Raw genomic sequence first — 14,427 nt, forward strand, 5'->3', positions numbered from 1 at the left:
GCAGTTTTAAAACCTTTGTAATAGTACAAACTCTAGGATCCACCATGCAAAGTTCACACTAGCTTTTATGATATTTGACCAATTTTATTTGCAACCTACAAGTCTGTATAGACAATAGAGGATCGACTTAAAGATCCACTGTACACCTTTTAACATACCCCGGCTCATGATGTTTGTACGGAAGTACAAAAGAAGCAAAACTTTTTTAAGAAGATTCCAAAGCAGCCATCATGTCAAAGGATCAGAGTTTGCAATAATGCAACACGCCGTTTCATTGCATCATATACTTAAAAAGCAAGCAGGATGGAAAATTCTGCTCACAAGTCCGATTCCCAGTTTCCGAGGATAAACTAGAGCTATTAAAGAATACCATAGCAACATAATGGCCCACGACATTCCAATATTGACCATGTACATACTACTTTCTTTCCTACAACATGATTTGCAAATTAGGAGGAGAAAAATTGGTTTTTCTTGAACAAGAGAGAGCTTCTACATATGCTTCGTCAAAAAACTGACACAAACTCAATTTGCATAAAATTATGGCCTAGCAAGGCTGCTTTATGGTCTGCATATAAAGAAAGAACTGATGGTCAATTGTCTATATTTTCTTCACTGGATAACTGGATTCCAAGTGCTAAAAGGGCCACCATTGCCAAACTTGATAAAAGAGTACATGAATAACCTAGAGCCACCAATGTTGCCCGTAACGACTGCACATATCACCATAACAAAGACAACTAATTTAGTATGTACTCGTGCAATTTTTGTTGTGTAAATACATAAGCCAGAATATTCTTTTATCCCCAAAACACACTTTTTTTTTGTGTGAAATCTAGTTGTCATTATATTACAAGAAACAGTCCCGAAGAAAGGGACTATCAGCTGCAAGCATCAGAAGATGTCATTATATGACAAGAAGATAGTATAATCAAAATCCCGACCATGTAAGCAATCATAAAACGAGTGTCTCAGAGATGCTCAGAAGAACTGATATTTGCCAAGAGAAGAATCACCAAAGACTCCATGATTGCGGTCATTCCATAGAGTCCATAGTGCCCAATAACGAACCCAGTAAAATAGAAGATCAAATCCCTGCCGCATAGGATGAAAGCCAAACAACCAAAAGTTCCTGCCAGAAGATGCACTGGGGAAACGAGATTGTAGCCGCTACTGTAGAAAAGCAAGAAATCACGAGACTCTGGGCAGTGCCAAAACAGATGAGGCATAGACTCCCATATAGACCGAAATCGTCGACAAGTGGCAGGAGCAACATGATGACGACGAGCCAAGAGCTGTCCAAAGGGAAGAAGCCTAAGCGTAACCCACCATAAAGAACTACAAGCACAATCATCTGATTGGAGAAGATCATGAATCTCGAGACAAGGTACTAGCTGAAAATCACTGAGTGGCCCGTGCACACACTTTTTTTTTTTGTGAAATTTTTCGAGACTTTATATTATAGAGTAGCAACCCCAAAATGGGATGTGCCAAAGTACGTCAGCAGAAGATCTCACTATATGACATGTATACATTAGAGTCTATGTAATGAGTTTGCAGACAATCAAAAGAGAGATTGCCACAAGGAGCGCCTAGGATCACAAAAGACTATGATTTCTATCCTTCCATAGAGTCCAGAGTGCCCAGTAGCGAGAACCCAAGTGAAGAATAGGTCAAACTCTTGGTTTTTTTTTTTTTGGGGGCAAGAAAGAGACTTCTATTAAGTATTAAGTAAGAGAAAAAACCCGCGAGAGCAAGAATACATCATGAAACCATGAGGATAAATAAACCCCCTCAAATGAGGTGGAAAACAACCAAGGCTGAGGCTGAAAGTGCCACCTCAACCCTATAAGAGTCTCAGAGAAGAAAGGAGAATCTAATTCTCAAATGTTGCCCGAGGAGACCCAAGAAATCACGGGTGTGAGAGCAATGCAAAGAAGATGAGGCACGGACTGCCGCGGAGCGAAACATCTGCGGCAAACAGCCGAAGCAATATGTCTGCGTGCCTACACACACACACACACACACACACACGGCTAATACCCTCATCCTTTTAGGGTCTCCCTCAACCCTAGGACTAGTTATGGACATCCCATGATTAGTTAAGAATTATACACGCAACGCACACGCGTGCGCGGCGCGCACCTTTTTTTTTTGCAAAAGAAACTTTGCATTACAAAGAAATTACATTCATAGCTATCCCATAGTGGGACAGCTACTACTCAAAGCTAAAAACACTGGACGAAGGTCTCCAAGAGAAGCGCATCTTGAAGAGACCGAGACAAGCAGTAACGAAAGAAATGATAAACATCCACCGAAGGATGTCCTTATAGTCGAATGTTACGGGCATGATATAATGACCACAATGCCCAATAGCGATCGATACCAGCAAAAAAACTAATCATAGTCTAGTGTACGCATATATATACCAAACAACTAGAACTGTCTACCAAATGACATCCTGGGAAAACAAGTATGAAGATAAGCCCTGAGTCGGTAAAGAAAATCACGAGCAACAAGGGAGATCTAAAGCAAATATAGAATAGTCTCCCTCGGATGCAAGTAGATAGGGCAAGCCGAAGAAGCTATATGATGGGCAGCCAATAAAGAACCCACTAGGAAAGGACAAAGTGCCAACTAGAAAGAAGGCTTCTGCATCGGATTGAAGTTGCCTAAAAGAAATTTCAAACTAAGGACAATGGCTAACAAAAATTGGAGAGAGAATGCATCCTCCTCCAAGGACACTCAGACAATTGATGGATCTAGCGTTGGCAGGCTCTGATCTGCCGTGGTTTGTGCTGATCCATTGTGTTTACTACTTATGGCAGCTGTGCATTTTGATCATCTTGGCTCCTCCCCCATCCCTATTTCTAATGAATGAGCAATAGAATGCCTATAAGGAATATACTGGCCCGCCACAGCCTGGTGTGGCCATGCAGGAATAGCTTTGATGCTATGCTGCATCTACTTGTTTGTAAATATGCACATACCGATCAATTGATTTACGTATAATATTCAGGGCCTTTGCAACATAAATAAGTGGAGGCTGCTTTGGGATTACATTATTGCTCATAACCTACATATTCTATGTTGCAAAAACAAAATCGGCACTCTCTTGCAGGCGGCGAAGGTTTCTTTGTGGGATTTTAGATCTTCTGTGCTGGCCATGCTTCCTTTTCAGGGGTTGCTATGCTGATTCATCATGATTTATATCCGTACTTGGGATGTAATGACCCACGTAGTGGTTACCTCATTGTTAGATGCATGATAAATGGAGATACTTTTGTGACTTTGCTTCAATCTATGCCTCTTGTACTTCTGTAGTTTGGGCTGAAATGTGGCATTGGCAGATTACCTTGGAGATTTGCTTGTGATTTATGGCACCATCTTATGCCTGCTACTATTGGATGCCCTTTTCATTGTTATGCTCTAGCCGAGATAGCATGACCTCGGATAGATCGGTGGGCATTTTCTCTTAGATGACCAACTTTTGTAATAGTTAATGTGCGTAATTAAATTGGTCAAGAGAAGTAACTGCCAAGGTCCTAGGTGAGGGCGGAATGGCAGTGACTAGATAGTTCTGAGTGCTAAGGCCTAGGTGCACCTAAATGTGCAATAATGCCAAGGGGCAAGTGGGTTTTAATGTGCCCCAAGAGAGGGGTAAAATGGTGCACCAAGTGGAGAGGCCAAAAATGCTGACATTTGGCAAGGAGAACTATCTAGGGAATTGAGGGTCTCAGGGATAAGGATGATGGAAAATAACGAAGTAAAAGTACGTAAAATAATGCATCAATATCCCCGAGAATTGGCTGGGAGGAAAAATGGAAAAGCCATCGCCCGTGACTTGTTAGAACGAAATCGCAGAGAGAATCAAGCGTAATTAGTACTAGAAACGACAAAGTGTGTTTGACAATTTGGTATCAGAGCTGACGGTAAAGGTCGACGGAAAGCTGACGAGCAGCTTGCGGGTGAAAACCTTACGTATAATCTTTGAAGGCCTTAACGCAACTTGCAGGTCAATCGGTCGAACCAGATAGCGAAAGAGGCAGAGAGAGCTAGTTCGTGGTTCGTGACTGGATGCTGATTCAGAAGTAGATGCAGGAGGGATTGCTGTCGTTTAGGCGTTGCTTGGAGCGTCAGGATTGGACCGTATTTACTGTATGCACTGGTGGCTGTAGGGGCAAGTTCGGTAGTGCATAGAGATTAAACGACTACGCACGGTTGAACTAGAAGGAGGATCAAAAGCAGCCTTTGAGGAGAAATCAGGGAGCTCTTTCCTTCCATACAGTTTTTTTTATTTGCATATGGTCTTGTTATTTCTGCACCGTAGAGAAAAAAAAAACCAGGAAAACAGAACAGAAGTGAAGGGTGTATATATTGGTTATTTGGGTTCTAGAAAAGACTATTTTTAAAAAAAAAGAAAAAGAAGAAAAGAAAAGAAAAAAAAAAAAAAACACCCTTCTTCCACTGTGAACCTATGGAAGCAGGACAGAATTCAAGAGTGAATCCTAGTGAGTCTAGAGTACAGTCTACACAACAGATGTCACATCAGACAGCACCTACTTTGATTGGTAGGATTTCGATATTAGAGGATGCTTTACAACAGATTATGAACTAGCAGCTTCAAGTGAATGCTGGTCAAAATGAGATCAGGGAGATGGTGCAAGCCTTGTCGGCTAGACCGTCTAGGATTGATAAGGGCAAAGCTCCAGTAGAGCCAGAGCCCAGTATACATTCCTTAGAGCGCGCAAGGGTCAAAGTGCCCAATATCGCTAATTATAGACCGGAGAAGTACGCTGGTCGGATGACCGAGCGCAGCTCTGATGTGATCGAGGTTTGGTTACACAAGTGGGAAGAAGCCTTCGCCATTTGTGAGATTAGATCCGATCTAAAGAAAATCCGCGAGGCCACACACCTGTTTATTGAGGCAGCGGACAGATGGTGGATAAAGCAACAAAAGGATCAAGTTGCTCCAACCACCTAGGAAGGGTTTAAAGCTGAGTTCAAGAAACACTTTCTCCCACCTGATGAAGAATCCCGAGCTTGGGATGCTTATAGAAATCTTCGTCAGAAGAGCTTGTCAGTGGCAAAGTACACTGACAAATTCAGGGAATGTGTCATGAAGATAACAGACCCTCTCCCTATGTCGGTTCAGTTAAAGGACTATATCTATGGACTGAACGACAAGATCAAAATGGAAGTTCAGGCTAAATATGTGACTACACTAGATGAATCTATAGCAGTAGCCCTGAACTATGAGGATGCCAGAGGCAGATCTGGTGGATTTGTGCAGGCAGGGACTCAGTATGAGCACCCGAGAAAAGGAGGATTTCAGAGGAAATGGGTTTCAAAGACAAGTGTCTCGCAGCCAAGTGGCCAAACCAAGCAGGTGAAGCCGGTTGAGGGACCAGTAAAAACAAGTACCACCGTTGGGGTGAAAAGGAAAATAACTCCAATGGCAGCCCGGGCTTGGTCAAAGTCCTCGTTGACCCTTGAACAAAAGGAGAAAGCTAGAAAAGAAGGATTGAGCTTCGGCTGCCTTCAGCAACATCAGTGGAAGGATTGTCCACTGAATAAAGACCGTCGCACGGCTAATATGATAATATCTGAATGCGACGTAGAAATGCAGGAGAGTCCCAGTGCGGAACATATGCAGATGCAACTGGCGGGACCTTCTCAGAGGTTAGTACCTTGTTTGTTATGTGTATCTGTTGCTAAGTTAGTGACGAGTGCACCTGATAACATCCTATCTAAGCCCGCAGCAACGGGGTATACGGCCTTTAATGATACAGAGTTAATTAAAATGAAAGGGCAAGTGGCAAGTCATGATGTCATTGTGTTGTTTGACTCGGCGTCAACTCACAATGTGATTAACTCCAAGCTCGTGAAGAGGCTGAAACTAAAGACAAGTCCATCTGACTATGCGTATACAGTCAGGATGGCCGATGGAAGTTCAACTGAAGTATGGGACCAAAGGGTTACCCAGTTGGAGCTTCGAATTCAGGACTATGCTGAGAAGCTTGATTTTGAAATGACCAAGCTTGCTCATGCAGATATAGCCCTAGGGATGGTGTGGCATTCTAGGAAGAATCCAGCCATTGATTGGAAAAAGCACGTATATCAATTCAAGATGAATGATGTGCTTTATGTCTTGCGAGGTGAAAAAGATATACCTCAGGGACCGTTGGTTTCCGTGATGGAAATCAGAAAGGCTCAAGTTGAGTTTTTATTCCTTTGCACAGCATCGGTAGAGCCGATGGATGAGTCTTCGGCTAGCACTGATGTTACGCAAAGTGGTGAGATGGCCAAGCTGGCTAATCTTATAACAGAGGAGTTCTCTGAATGTTTTAGGGACGAACTACCTTATGGGTTACCTCCAGAGCGGAAAGTTCAGCATAAGATTGAACTAATCCCGGGGGCAGAACCTGTAAATAGACCTCCCTAGAGAATGAGTTTTGCTGAAGAAGCGGAGGTGCGTAGGCAACTAGAAGAATACCTCAAGTTGGGGCAGATTCAACCAAGTTTCTCACCTTTTGCTTCGCCAGTGATATTAAAGAGGAAAAAGGATGATACGTTTCGCCTCTGTATAGATTACAGAGCATTGAATAATATCACTGTTAAGCACAGGTATCCGATGGCTCGGATTGATGATTTGCTGGATGCATTACATGGAGCCGTGATTTTCGGCAAGATAGATCTTAAGTGCGGCTACCATCAGATCCGAATTAGAGCCGAGGATGTGCATAAAACCGCTTTTAGAAGCAGGTTTGGTCACTATGAGTTTTTGGTAATGCCCTTCGGACTTACCAATGCTCCAGCGACCTTCGTCATGCTTATGAACGATTTACTACGTCCGTATATCGGAAAGTTCGTAGTACATTTTATTGACGATATATTGATATTCAGTAAAAGTGTTACTGAGCATCGTGAACACTTAAGGATAGTGTTCAATACTTTGAGGAAAGCCAGTCTTTATGTGAATAAAAAGAAAACTATACTGTGTATGGTTAGGCTTGAGTATTTAGAGTTAATAATTACTCCACAGGTGGGATTTGTCCAGTTTTATAGAAGGCATATCAAAGGATATTCCGGAATAGTATCGCCATTGACTGATCTGACCTCAGATAAAGTACCTTTTATTTAGGGACAGAATCAACAAGAAAGTTTTAACACCATAAAACAAGCTGTGGTCTCAAGACTGGTGTTAAAAATAGTTGATCCCCAGAAACCGTTGTTCCTAGAAACCGATGCAAGTGGCATTGCGGTAGGAGCAGTCCTCCTTCAAGAGGGAAGGCCAGTAGCCTTTGAAAGCAAGAAGCTTTCTCCCTCTCAAAGGAATTGGCCAACTCATGAATTGGAGTTGTATGCAGTTATCCATGCTTTGAAAACATGGAGGCATTGTTTGTATGGTTCAGAGTTTTATGTGGATGTGGATCATGATACTCTGAAACATTTTTGTAAACAGCCTGACTTGAGGGGCCGCCAAGCTAGGTGGGCAGAGCTCATGCAGGAGTTTAATCTAACGATTCGGTACCGAAGAGGAAAAGACAATAAGGTAGCTGATGCGTTCTCTCGCATTATGCACAACTTGAGTTTCACGGTATTAGAGAGTGCTCTAATGACCGAGATCAGAGAAACTCAAAAGGTGGACGAGTTTGTCCAGAGCTTATGGCCTAAAGCTCATGTGTTAAAACCCGGGGAAAGTGAAAAGGATGACCTGGCATCCAGAAAAGGCCAAACTTATGCAAGATATACCATAAGGGATGGTATGCTAGTTAGAAATGGCAAGGTTGTAGTACCTGGTCAGAATGATCTCAGGCAGAGAGTCATTCGACAATGCCATGATAGCCCGTGTGCGGGACATCCAAGTGTCGAGAAGACATATGATCTCGTGAAGCGAGATTTCTTTTGGCCAAAGATGAAAAAGCATATTCATGAATATGTGACACGGTGTTTCTCGTGTCAGGTAAGTAAGGCCGAGCGGGTGAAGCCACCCGGACTTTTACAGCCCTTGGAAATACCACTAAGTAAGTGGGAGAGCATTTCCATGGACTTTATTGTAGGGCTACCTGCAACACAAGGAGGGTATAATTCTATCCTTGTGGTGGTTGATCGTCTAACCAAGATGGCCCACTTCATTCCGACTAGAGAGTCTGTTAGTGCCCCGCAAGTGGCGGATTTGTTCATTAGACATATATTTCGTCTGCATGGATTGCCTAGATCCATAGTGTCAGACAGAGATGTCAGATTTACTGGTCACTTTTAGACAGCGGTATTTGAGACACTAAGGACTGAGTTGGGAATGAGTAGTAGAAATCATCGTGAGACGGATGGTCAGACGGAGAGAGTCAACCAGACTTTAGAGGACATGCTGAGGGCATATGTGTCATTGAGGCAACATACATGGGACAAGTGGTTGCCATTGTTGGAGTTTGCCTACAATGATAGGAAACATTCCTCTACCGGGTTCAGTCCGTTTGAACTGAACTATGGTTATAGACCAGCCAATCCGACTATAGTTGGAGTACCTCAGAAAGTGCCTAGTGCCGCGAACTTTGTAGTTCAGATGCGGGAGATGCTAGCATTTGCGAGAGCTAATATCCGCCAGGCTATGGATAGAGCCAAGGTGTATGCGGATGAAAATCGGTCTATAAGAGTATTTGAAGAAGGAGAAAAAGTTTTTCTCAGAGTTCCTTCGCGCTCGAAGTCGTTGACTTCAGGAGAGTGTGCTAAGTTATCACCTCGATATTGTGGGCCGTGGTTAATTCTAAAGAGAATAGGCAGTGTAGCCTATAAATTAGAATTGCCACAGGGGTGTAAGGTGCACCCGGTTTTTCATGTTTCGCGCTTAAAGAAATTTTTGCATACAGGTGACTCACTAATCGAAGGTGTGGTTTTGTTTCAGGAGATAGAGGATATTGCAAGACGCCAGCCAACAAGAATCCTGGACCGAGGAACAATGCAGATACGAAATCGGAAGATACCCACGGTGTTGGTTACATGGCATGGTCAGCCTCTATCAGAAGCTACCTGGGAATCCGTATACCAGTTACGGAGAGCGTTCCCAGATTTCATCATCGAGGACGCTGATGCTTGAAGAGGGAAGGAATGTTATGCTCTAGCCGAGATAGCATGACCTCGGATAGATCGGTGGGCATTTTCTCTTAGATGACCAACTTTTGTAATAGTTAATGTGCGTAATTAAATTGGTCAAGAGAAGTAACTGCCAAGGTCCTAGGTGAGGGCGGAATGGCAGTGACTAGATAGTTCTGAGTGCTAAGGCCTAGGTGCACCTAAATGTGCAATAATGCCAAGGGGCAAGTGGGTTTTAATGTGCCCCAAGAGAGGGGTAAAATGGTGCACCAAGTGGAGAGGCCAAAAATGCTGACATTTGGCAAGGAGAACTATCTAGGGAATTGAGGGTCTCAGGGATAAGGATGATGGAAAATAACGAAGTAAAAGTACGTAAAATAATGCATCAATATCCCCGAGAATTGGCTGGGAGGAAAAATGGAAAAGCCATCGCCCGTGACTTGTTAGAACGAAATCGCAGAGAGAATCAAGCGTAATTAGTACTAGGAACGACAAAGTGTGTTTGACATTCATCCTGAATTGCTTACTTGGCCACTACATGTTTGCCTTCGAAAAGTGCAGTCCATTCTTATGGCATACATGCACTTGCATTTGCCGCTTATTCCATAGTCTTCTCTGGACATTCTGAAATTTGTTGCCACAGTTATGAAATGTCTTTAACGCACCAGATCTAATCGTAAGGCGCTCCATCTTCATAAATACAATTACTTTTGTTCGCCCAAGAGGCACGGGGGTTTGCATATTCTTAATCTTCACTCATATGTTAGTTCACAAGGCCACGCTCTTGATCTCCTTTTAAGAGCAACATCAACCATGGGCTATCATGCTTTCTTGTATGGTTAGCTCTCTCCGTACAAATACGTTTGATCATTGAATTCTTGATATTTTTAAGGTTACTCTTGGCACTTACAAGGTCCTATTCCAGGCTGCCTCTTTTCTACTAGCTTGATTCATCATTGGCAGCACCTTTTGGCCCGTCTACATTGGTCGGACCATCCTTCGGATCCGGGGAACACGATCCATCTGCAAAGCATCCATTGGAGCCATGTGTTTACTCCCGGTTTTTGCCCATAGAAACAAATAGTTCCTAAATCATTTGGGTGTCTCTACCATGGATGATGTAGTGGATGATCGGGTTTCACACCCTCGTTTCCTTAGACCAAGTGATAGTTTTGTTCGGGGATGCATCACAGGTCTATTTCGCGTATCCTCACTACCATGTTGCGACCTTTTCAACATGTTCCCCGTCCATTTACTACTCTTCCTTTGCTGGATTGGATGATCGATCGGAGATTAATAAGAGGCTAGGGGCACTTTTTCCCTTTATTAAGGTTTTTTACCCCTAACCTCAATTCGAGGTTGAGTTTGTGGGTGAGTTAGTCACCACATCTTTTGACCCCAGTTAGGGTTCATACTAATGTTTCATCTCTATGGCTACCCTAGCTTTGTAGTTCATCATTGTTGCCGCAATTTCATTCCAGCTTGCTTTACCTCCATTCTCTTGCTTCCATTCCCAATATTTGGTATCAAAGCATGTTCCCCCTCGCTCCACACCTCCCCCCCCCCGCACCTCCCATGCACTCTGGCTTCAATTTTGTCGCGAAAAACTACACTTTTGTCATGAAGAACATGGCCCAAACAGCTCGTTTATGCTGGAAGCCACCTGGTTCTCTTGCATGAAGTGCCACTTTCAGAAGATCTCATGCTGTTCTGAACCTGGGCGACCAGTTTTTGGAAGCTTTTTTGCTAACTTCGACTTGTTTGGACCAGCCACTGCCTCCTACTGCAAGTTCAAGGCTAGACGCCTCTTTTTTAGCAATTTGGGAGCTTATGGGTTGAGCGACCTCATCTTGGACCTGTGTTCGACAAAAACGGTGAGCTGAACCTGTTTTTTGTGGAATTTGTTGCTAATTTTCGAACTCAGCAATCATTCCTAGGGTCGGCGCCTATTTCTCAAGGGCTGAAAACACTTTTTGAGGTGTTTTTCAGGACTGTTTTACTGCTTTGAAGCTTTTCTACCACTCGCAGGACTACTTTTCTACCACTCACGGGACATGTTTTGGAGCTTCTTGAAACTTCTCCCTGCTGTTTTGAACCCGTATCATGCAATATTATGCAAGGACAACTCATATTTTGCGCCTCCAGGTGCATTTTTAGTCCATATAGTTGGGGACTTGCTGTTTTTCTCAACACGGAGATAAAAATCAGTCATTTATTGCTTGCTAAGGCAAGCATACTCCAAGGAAAGCACATATAGTTCATGGCAAATCATTTTTTGATCATCTTAGAGATCTTTTTGGAGGCATTTTGCAGCCCATTTGCTTGGGTTGTGGTTTGGTAAACTTTCAGTTACAGTATTGGGAGTTCTTTTCCCTCTCCATTTCTTGCATTTGTTGGCCCTCCTGCCACTAGGGGTTTGCCTTTGCAGGTACAATCAAGCATTCAGAGAGTATATGCCTTGTTGAGCCAAGCTTTGGCTGGATTTTGAGGGGAAATTCTTAGATTGCAGCACATATCCAGCACGAGATCTTCCTGGGATATTTGAGGGGCATCCTCAAGCTTAGCATAGGCTTTGGTAGTGATAGCTATTACTTGAGCACGGTGTTCACAGTACGTGAACATTGTTGAGATTTCTTTGACTCTTTTTGTTTGTTCAAATGGCACAACAAAATCCGAATTATGTATTTCTGTTGCTTGCCCGGGAGGATCCGTTGGATGGCACCAACTATCCTCTTTGGAATTTTTTGATTCCCAATCTATTAGTTGGTAAGGGCGTCTGGGATTACATCACAGGTGCTAAGGCCATCTTGGTCCTTTAGCACCAGGTACTCCTCCATAGCAATGGGAGAGGTGGGGGGGGGCCAACAAGGACAACAAGCTACCCTGATTAGGCAAGCACAAGTGCAGGAACCTGCATGTATTACCCTTGATCAAAGGAGGTGGGATACATTAAATGCTCAAGCTTTTTCTTTGGTTTCACAACTGATAACAAGAAATAAAGAAAAACAAAGGTGACTAAGCTAAAAGAAACAAACAAATCAAAAAACAAAATCGACCAAAAACAGGAATAAAATCTCTCTCTCTCTCTCTCTCTCTCTCATGTAGGAATGAAAGAATGAATGAAGCATTTAAAACATTAAAAACTAAATGAACCTCTTACACTTATGTACCGCTTCCTAGAAGCACATGCATACTCAATCAAACTCTCTTTTAAAACTAAAAGAAAAATGTGTTGTTCAGCTCCCCGCTTTTTGTTTTCAGCTTTATGTTTAATCATTCTAAACATCTCTAAGGCTGATACACCATAGATAAAAGACTTCATATCTAAGATTGTGCGTAACTTTTTCATTATGTTTCTTGGATTATTCCTCTTGTGTATTAGTAAAGTGATTAAATAACTACATTGAGTGATAGAAGGCTCCTTTAATGTACAAAAGCGAGAAAATCTATGGAATTGGGAAGAAATGACTTCATATCAAAAATGTTTGAGTCAATATGAGACATTTTTATAATGTGTAAACAAATATATTCAGGTTGTTCATGTTTATCATATATATCAACCACTGATCCTACGGTAGAATGAGAAAGTCTGAGTTCTAAGGAAACATAAGAATCTCGTACAAATAAATCATCTATAAAACGCCTTACGTAAAATGATAGGGCAGGTATTGATAGAAATAAGACCTTGCATAAACTCAAATTCATAATTTAACTATGAAAAGATAAAAGTTTGCTAAAAAGACAGCACAATTAGTACCCATAGTAATTCCTATAATTTGTTGAAACAGATTATCTAAAAGATAATCTATCCAAGAGCAAACATCTTCAACACTTACGACCTTTGTGTATCTTTTCTTTTTAGAATCAATGTCATGATCTTTATTATTTAGCCACAAAAAGTCAAAACATAAAGCTATTTTCTTTACTTTTAGCACTTTGCATCTATCTTTGTCAAATCTTAGCTTTAAAACTTCAGCCATTAGCTTTTTTTATTCTAAACTTCAGATCTTCCAGCTCGATCTTTGTATAAAGCATAGTTAAATCATAGGTTTGAAGGAGTATAGGAGAATCTTTTCTTAAATGCTTTGAGACGATTTAAAAATTTTTACAATAGGAACCACTCCAATAGAGTCCTTTAAAATCTAGCTTGAATGTGAAGGGACATCTCGATTCACCCGCAAGGCCTAGTGGCTAATTTCCAAAACTCTAGTTTCTTTTTGAGTTTTGCAAACACACAATCTATTTGTTATCTACGAGTGATATTCCATCCCAAAGGGTATCGAAGATGATGAACGGCAGAACAATTTCTAACGCCCCTGCCTTAGTTCTCAAAAGGATTTTATCGCAAAACACCAAAGTTTTTGCAAGTCTTTAAGATTTATTTGCAATCCAAGTATCCCTTTTCTTTGTGCCGCTTAGAAGTTTCACAAAAATCCAAACAAGCGAAGATTTATTGCAACTGCTTGTAAGACTCCTTTGGTAGAAGGTGAAGCAAAGATTCCTTGGGAGCTAAACATCTGTGGCATAGTGCATGAGCAATGTGCCGACAAGCCAAGAGTGTGCAAAGGGTACCACTCGCCATAAAAAACCTTCTGTCGAAGTGGTAGTTTGCAGGACCAGATTTGATGCAATCTTTTACGCCACCATTTGGCATTATGATCAAAAGACCATAGTCGGTTGGCATGCTGTAAAATATTAGCCAAGCATAAAGGCCGCAAAGGAGAACCTTGGTGATGTAAAGACCAATCAGTAAGCCGATTTGTGAGCTCCAATCTGGGAGCATGTAAGAAAGAAGAAAGCATGTGAGAGAGGGAATGCCAAAAATGCATGTAATGCATTTCCAATCCATACTGTTTGGCTGCCAATGGAAAAGGCAATAAAGTACTATCATCCCGAAGGACATCACCAACAAGCAAAATGCCTTAAAGGAGAGGAAATAAGAACATCAAATGCTTTCGACCAATGCAGGTTCTCAGCCCTTAGAATCACGCCCGGTTCATTTAAGATGAGATAAAATCTCTTTCCAAGCTAAGAGCATATGAGAAACAAAAGGACAACCTTTAATCTTGGCATCAATGTGTCCCAGAATAAAGTCCCATGAAGTGGGATGCCAGTGCCCAAAAGCGGGAGTAGACAACTGCAAAAGCAAATGAGGAATCATAGCTGCCCAAGACTGATTACCTTCCAGAAAATGCAGCATCATTTTACCCTTGTGTGCAAGAAGATGGATATGAATATTGAGTATGTTGTGGCTTATTCTTGCATGGGTTAGATATTGGGCACTCTCGACCATATGGAAAGACAGGCATCAACAAGTCTTTCATGAGCCCACCT

At 42.1% G+C, this 14,427-nt stretch overlaps 1 protein-coding gene across 2 annotated transcripts in view; it reads right to left on the reverse strand.

The window, feature by feature from the left end:
- Nucleotides 1–304: 304 nt before the first annotated feature.
- The window catches only part of LOC147882150 (LOW protein: ammonium transporter 1-like protein), a 110,240-nt gene continuing 96,117 nt past the window's right edge, over nucleotides 305–14,427 (reverse strand). Inside the window, exon 9 of one of the 2 annotated variants that reach the window (XM_087402105.1) lies at nucleotides 305–713. In XM_087402105.1, coding sequence (XP_087258231.1) covers nucleotides 594–713 — 120 coding nt within the window. In that variant the 3' untranslated portion in view covers nucleotides 305–593. The remainder of the gene's footprint in view (nucleotides 714–14,427) is intronic. The other variant, XR_015543978.1, reaches the window with a different exon arrangement.

Source organism: Dipteris shenzhenensis, chromosome 30 (genome assembly GCF_047967505.1).
Source record: "Dipteris shenzhenensis isolate YYH24624 ecotype China chromosome 30, Dip_SZ_1.0, whole genome shotgun sequence".
NCBI lineage: Eukaryota > Viridiplantae > Streptophyta > Polypodiopsida > Gleicheniales > Dipteridaceae > Dipteris > Dipteris shenzhenensis.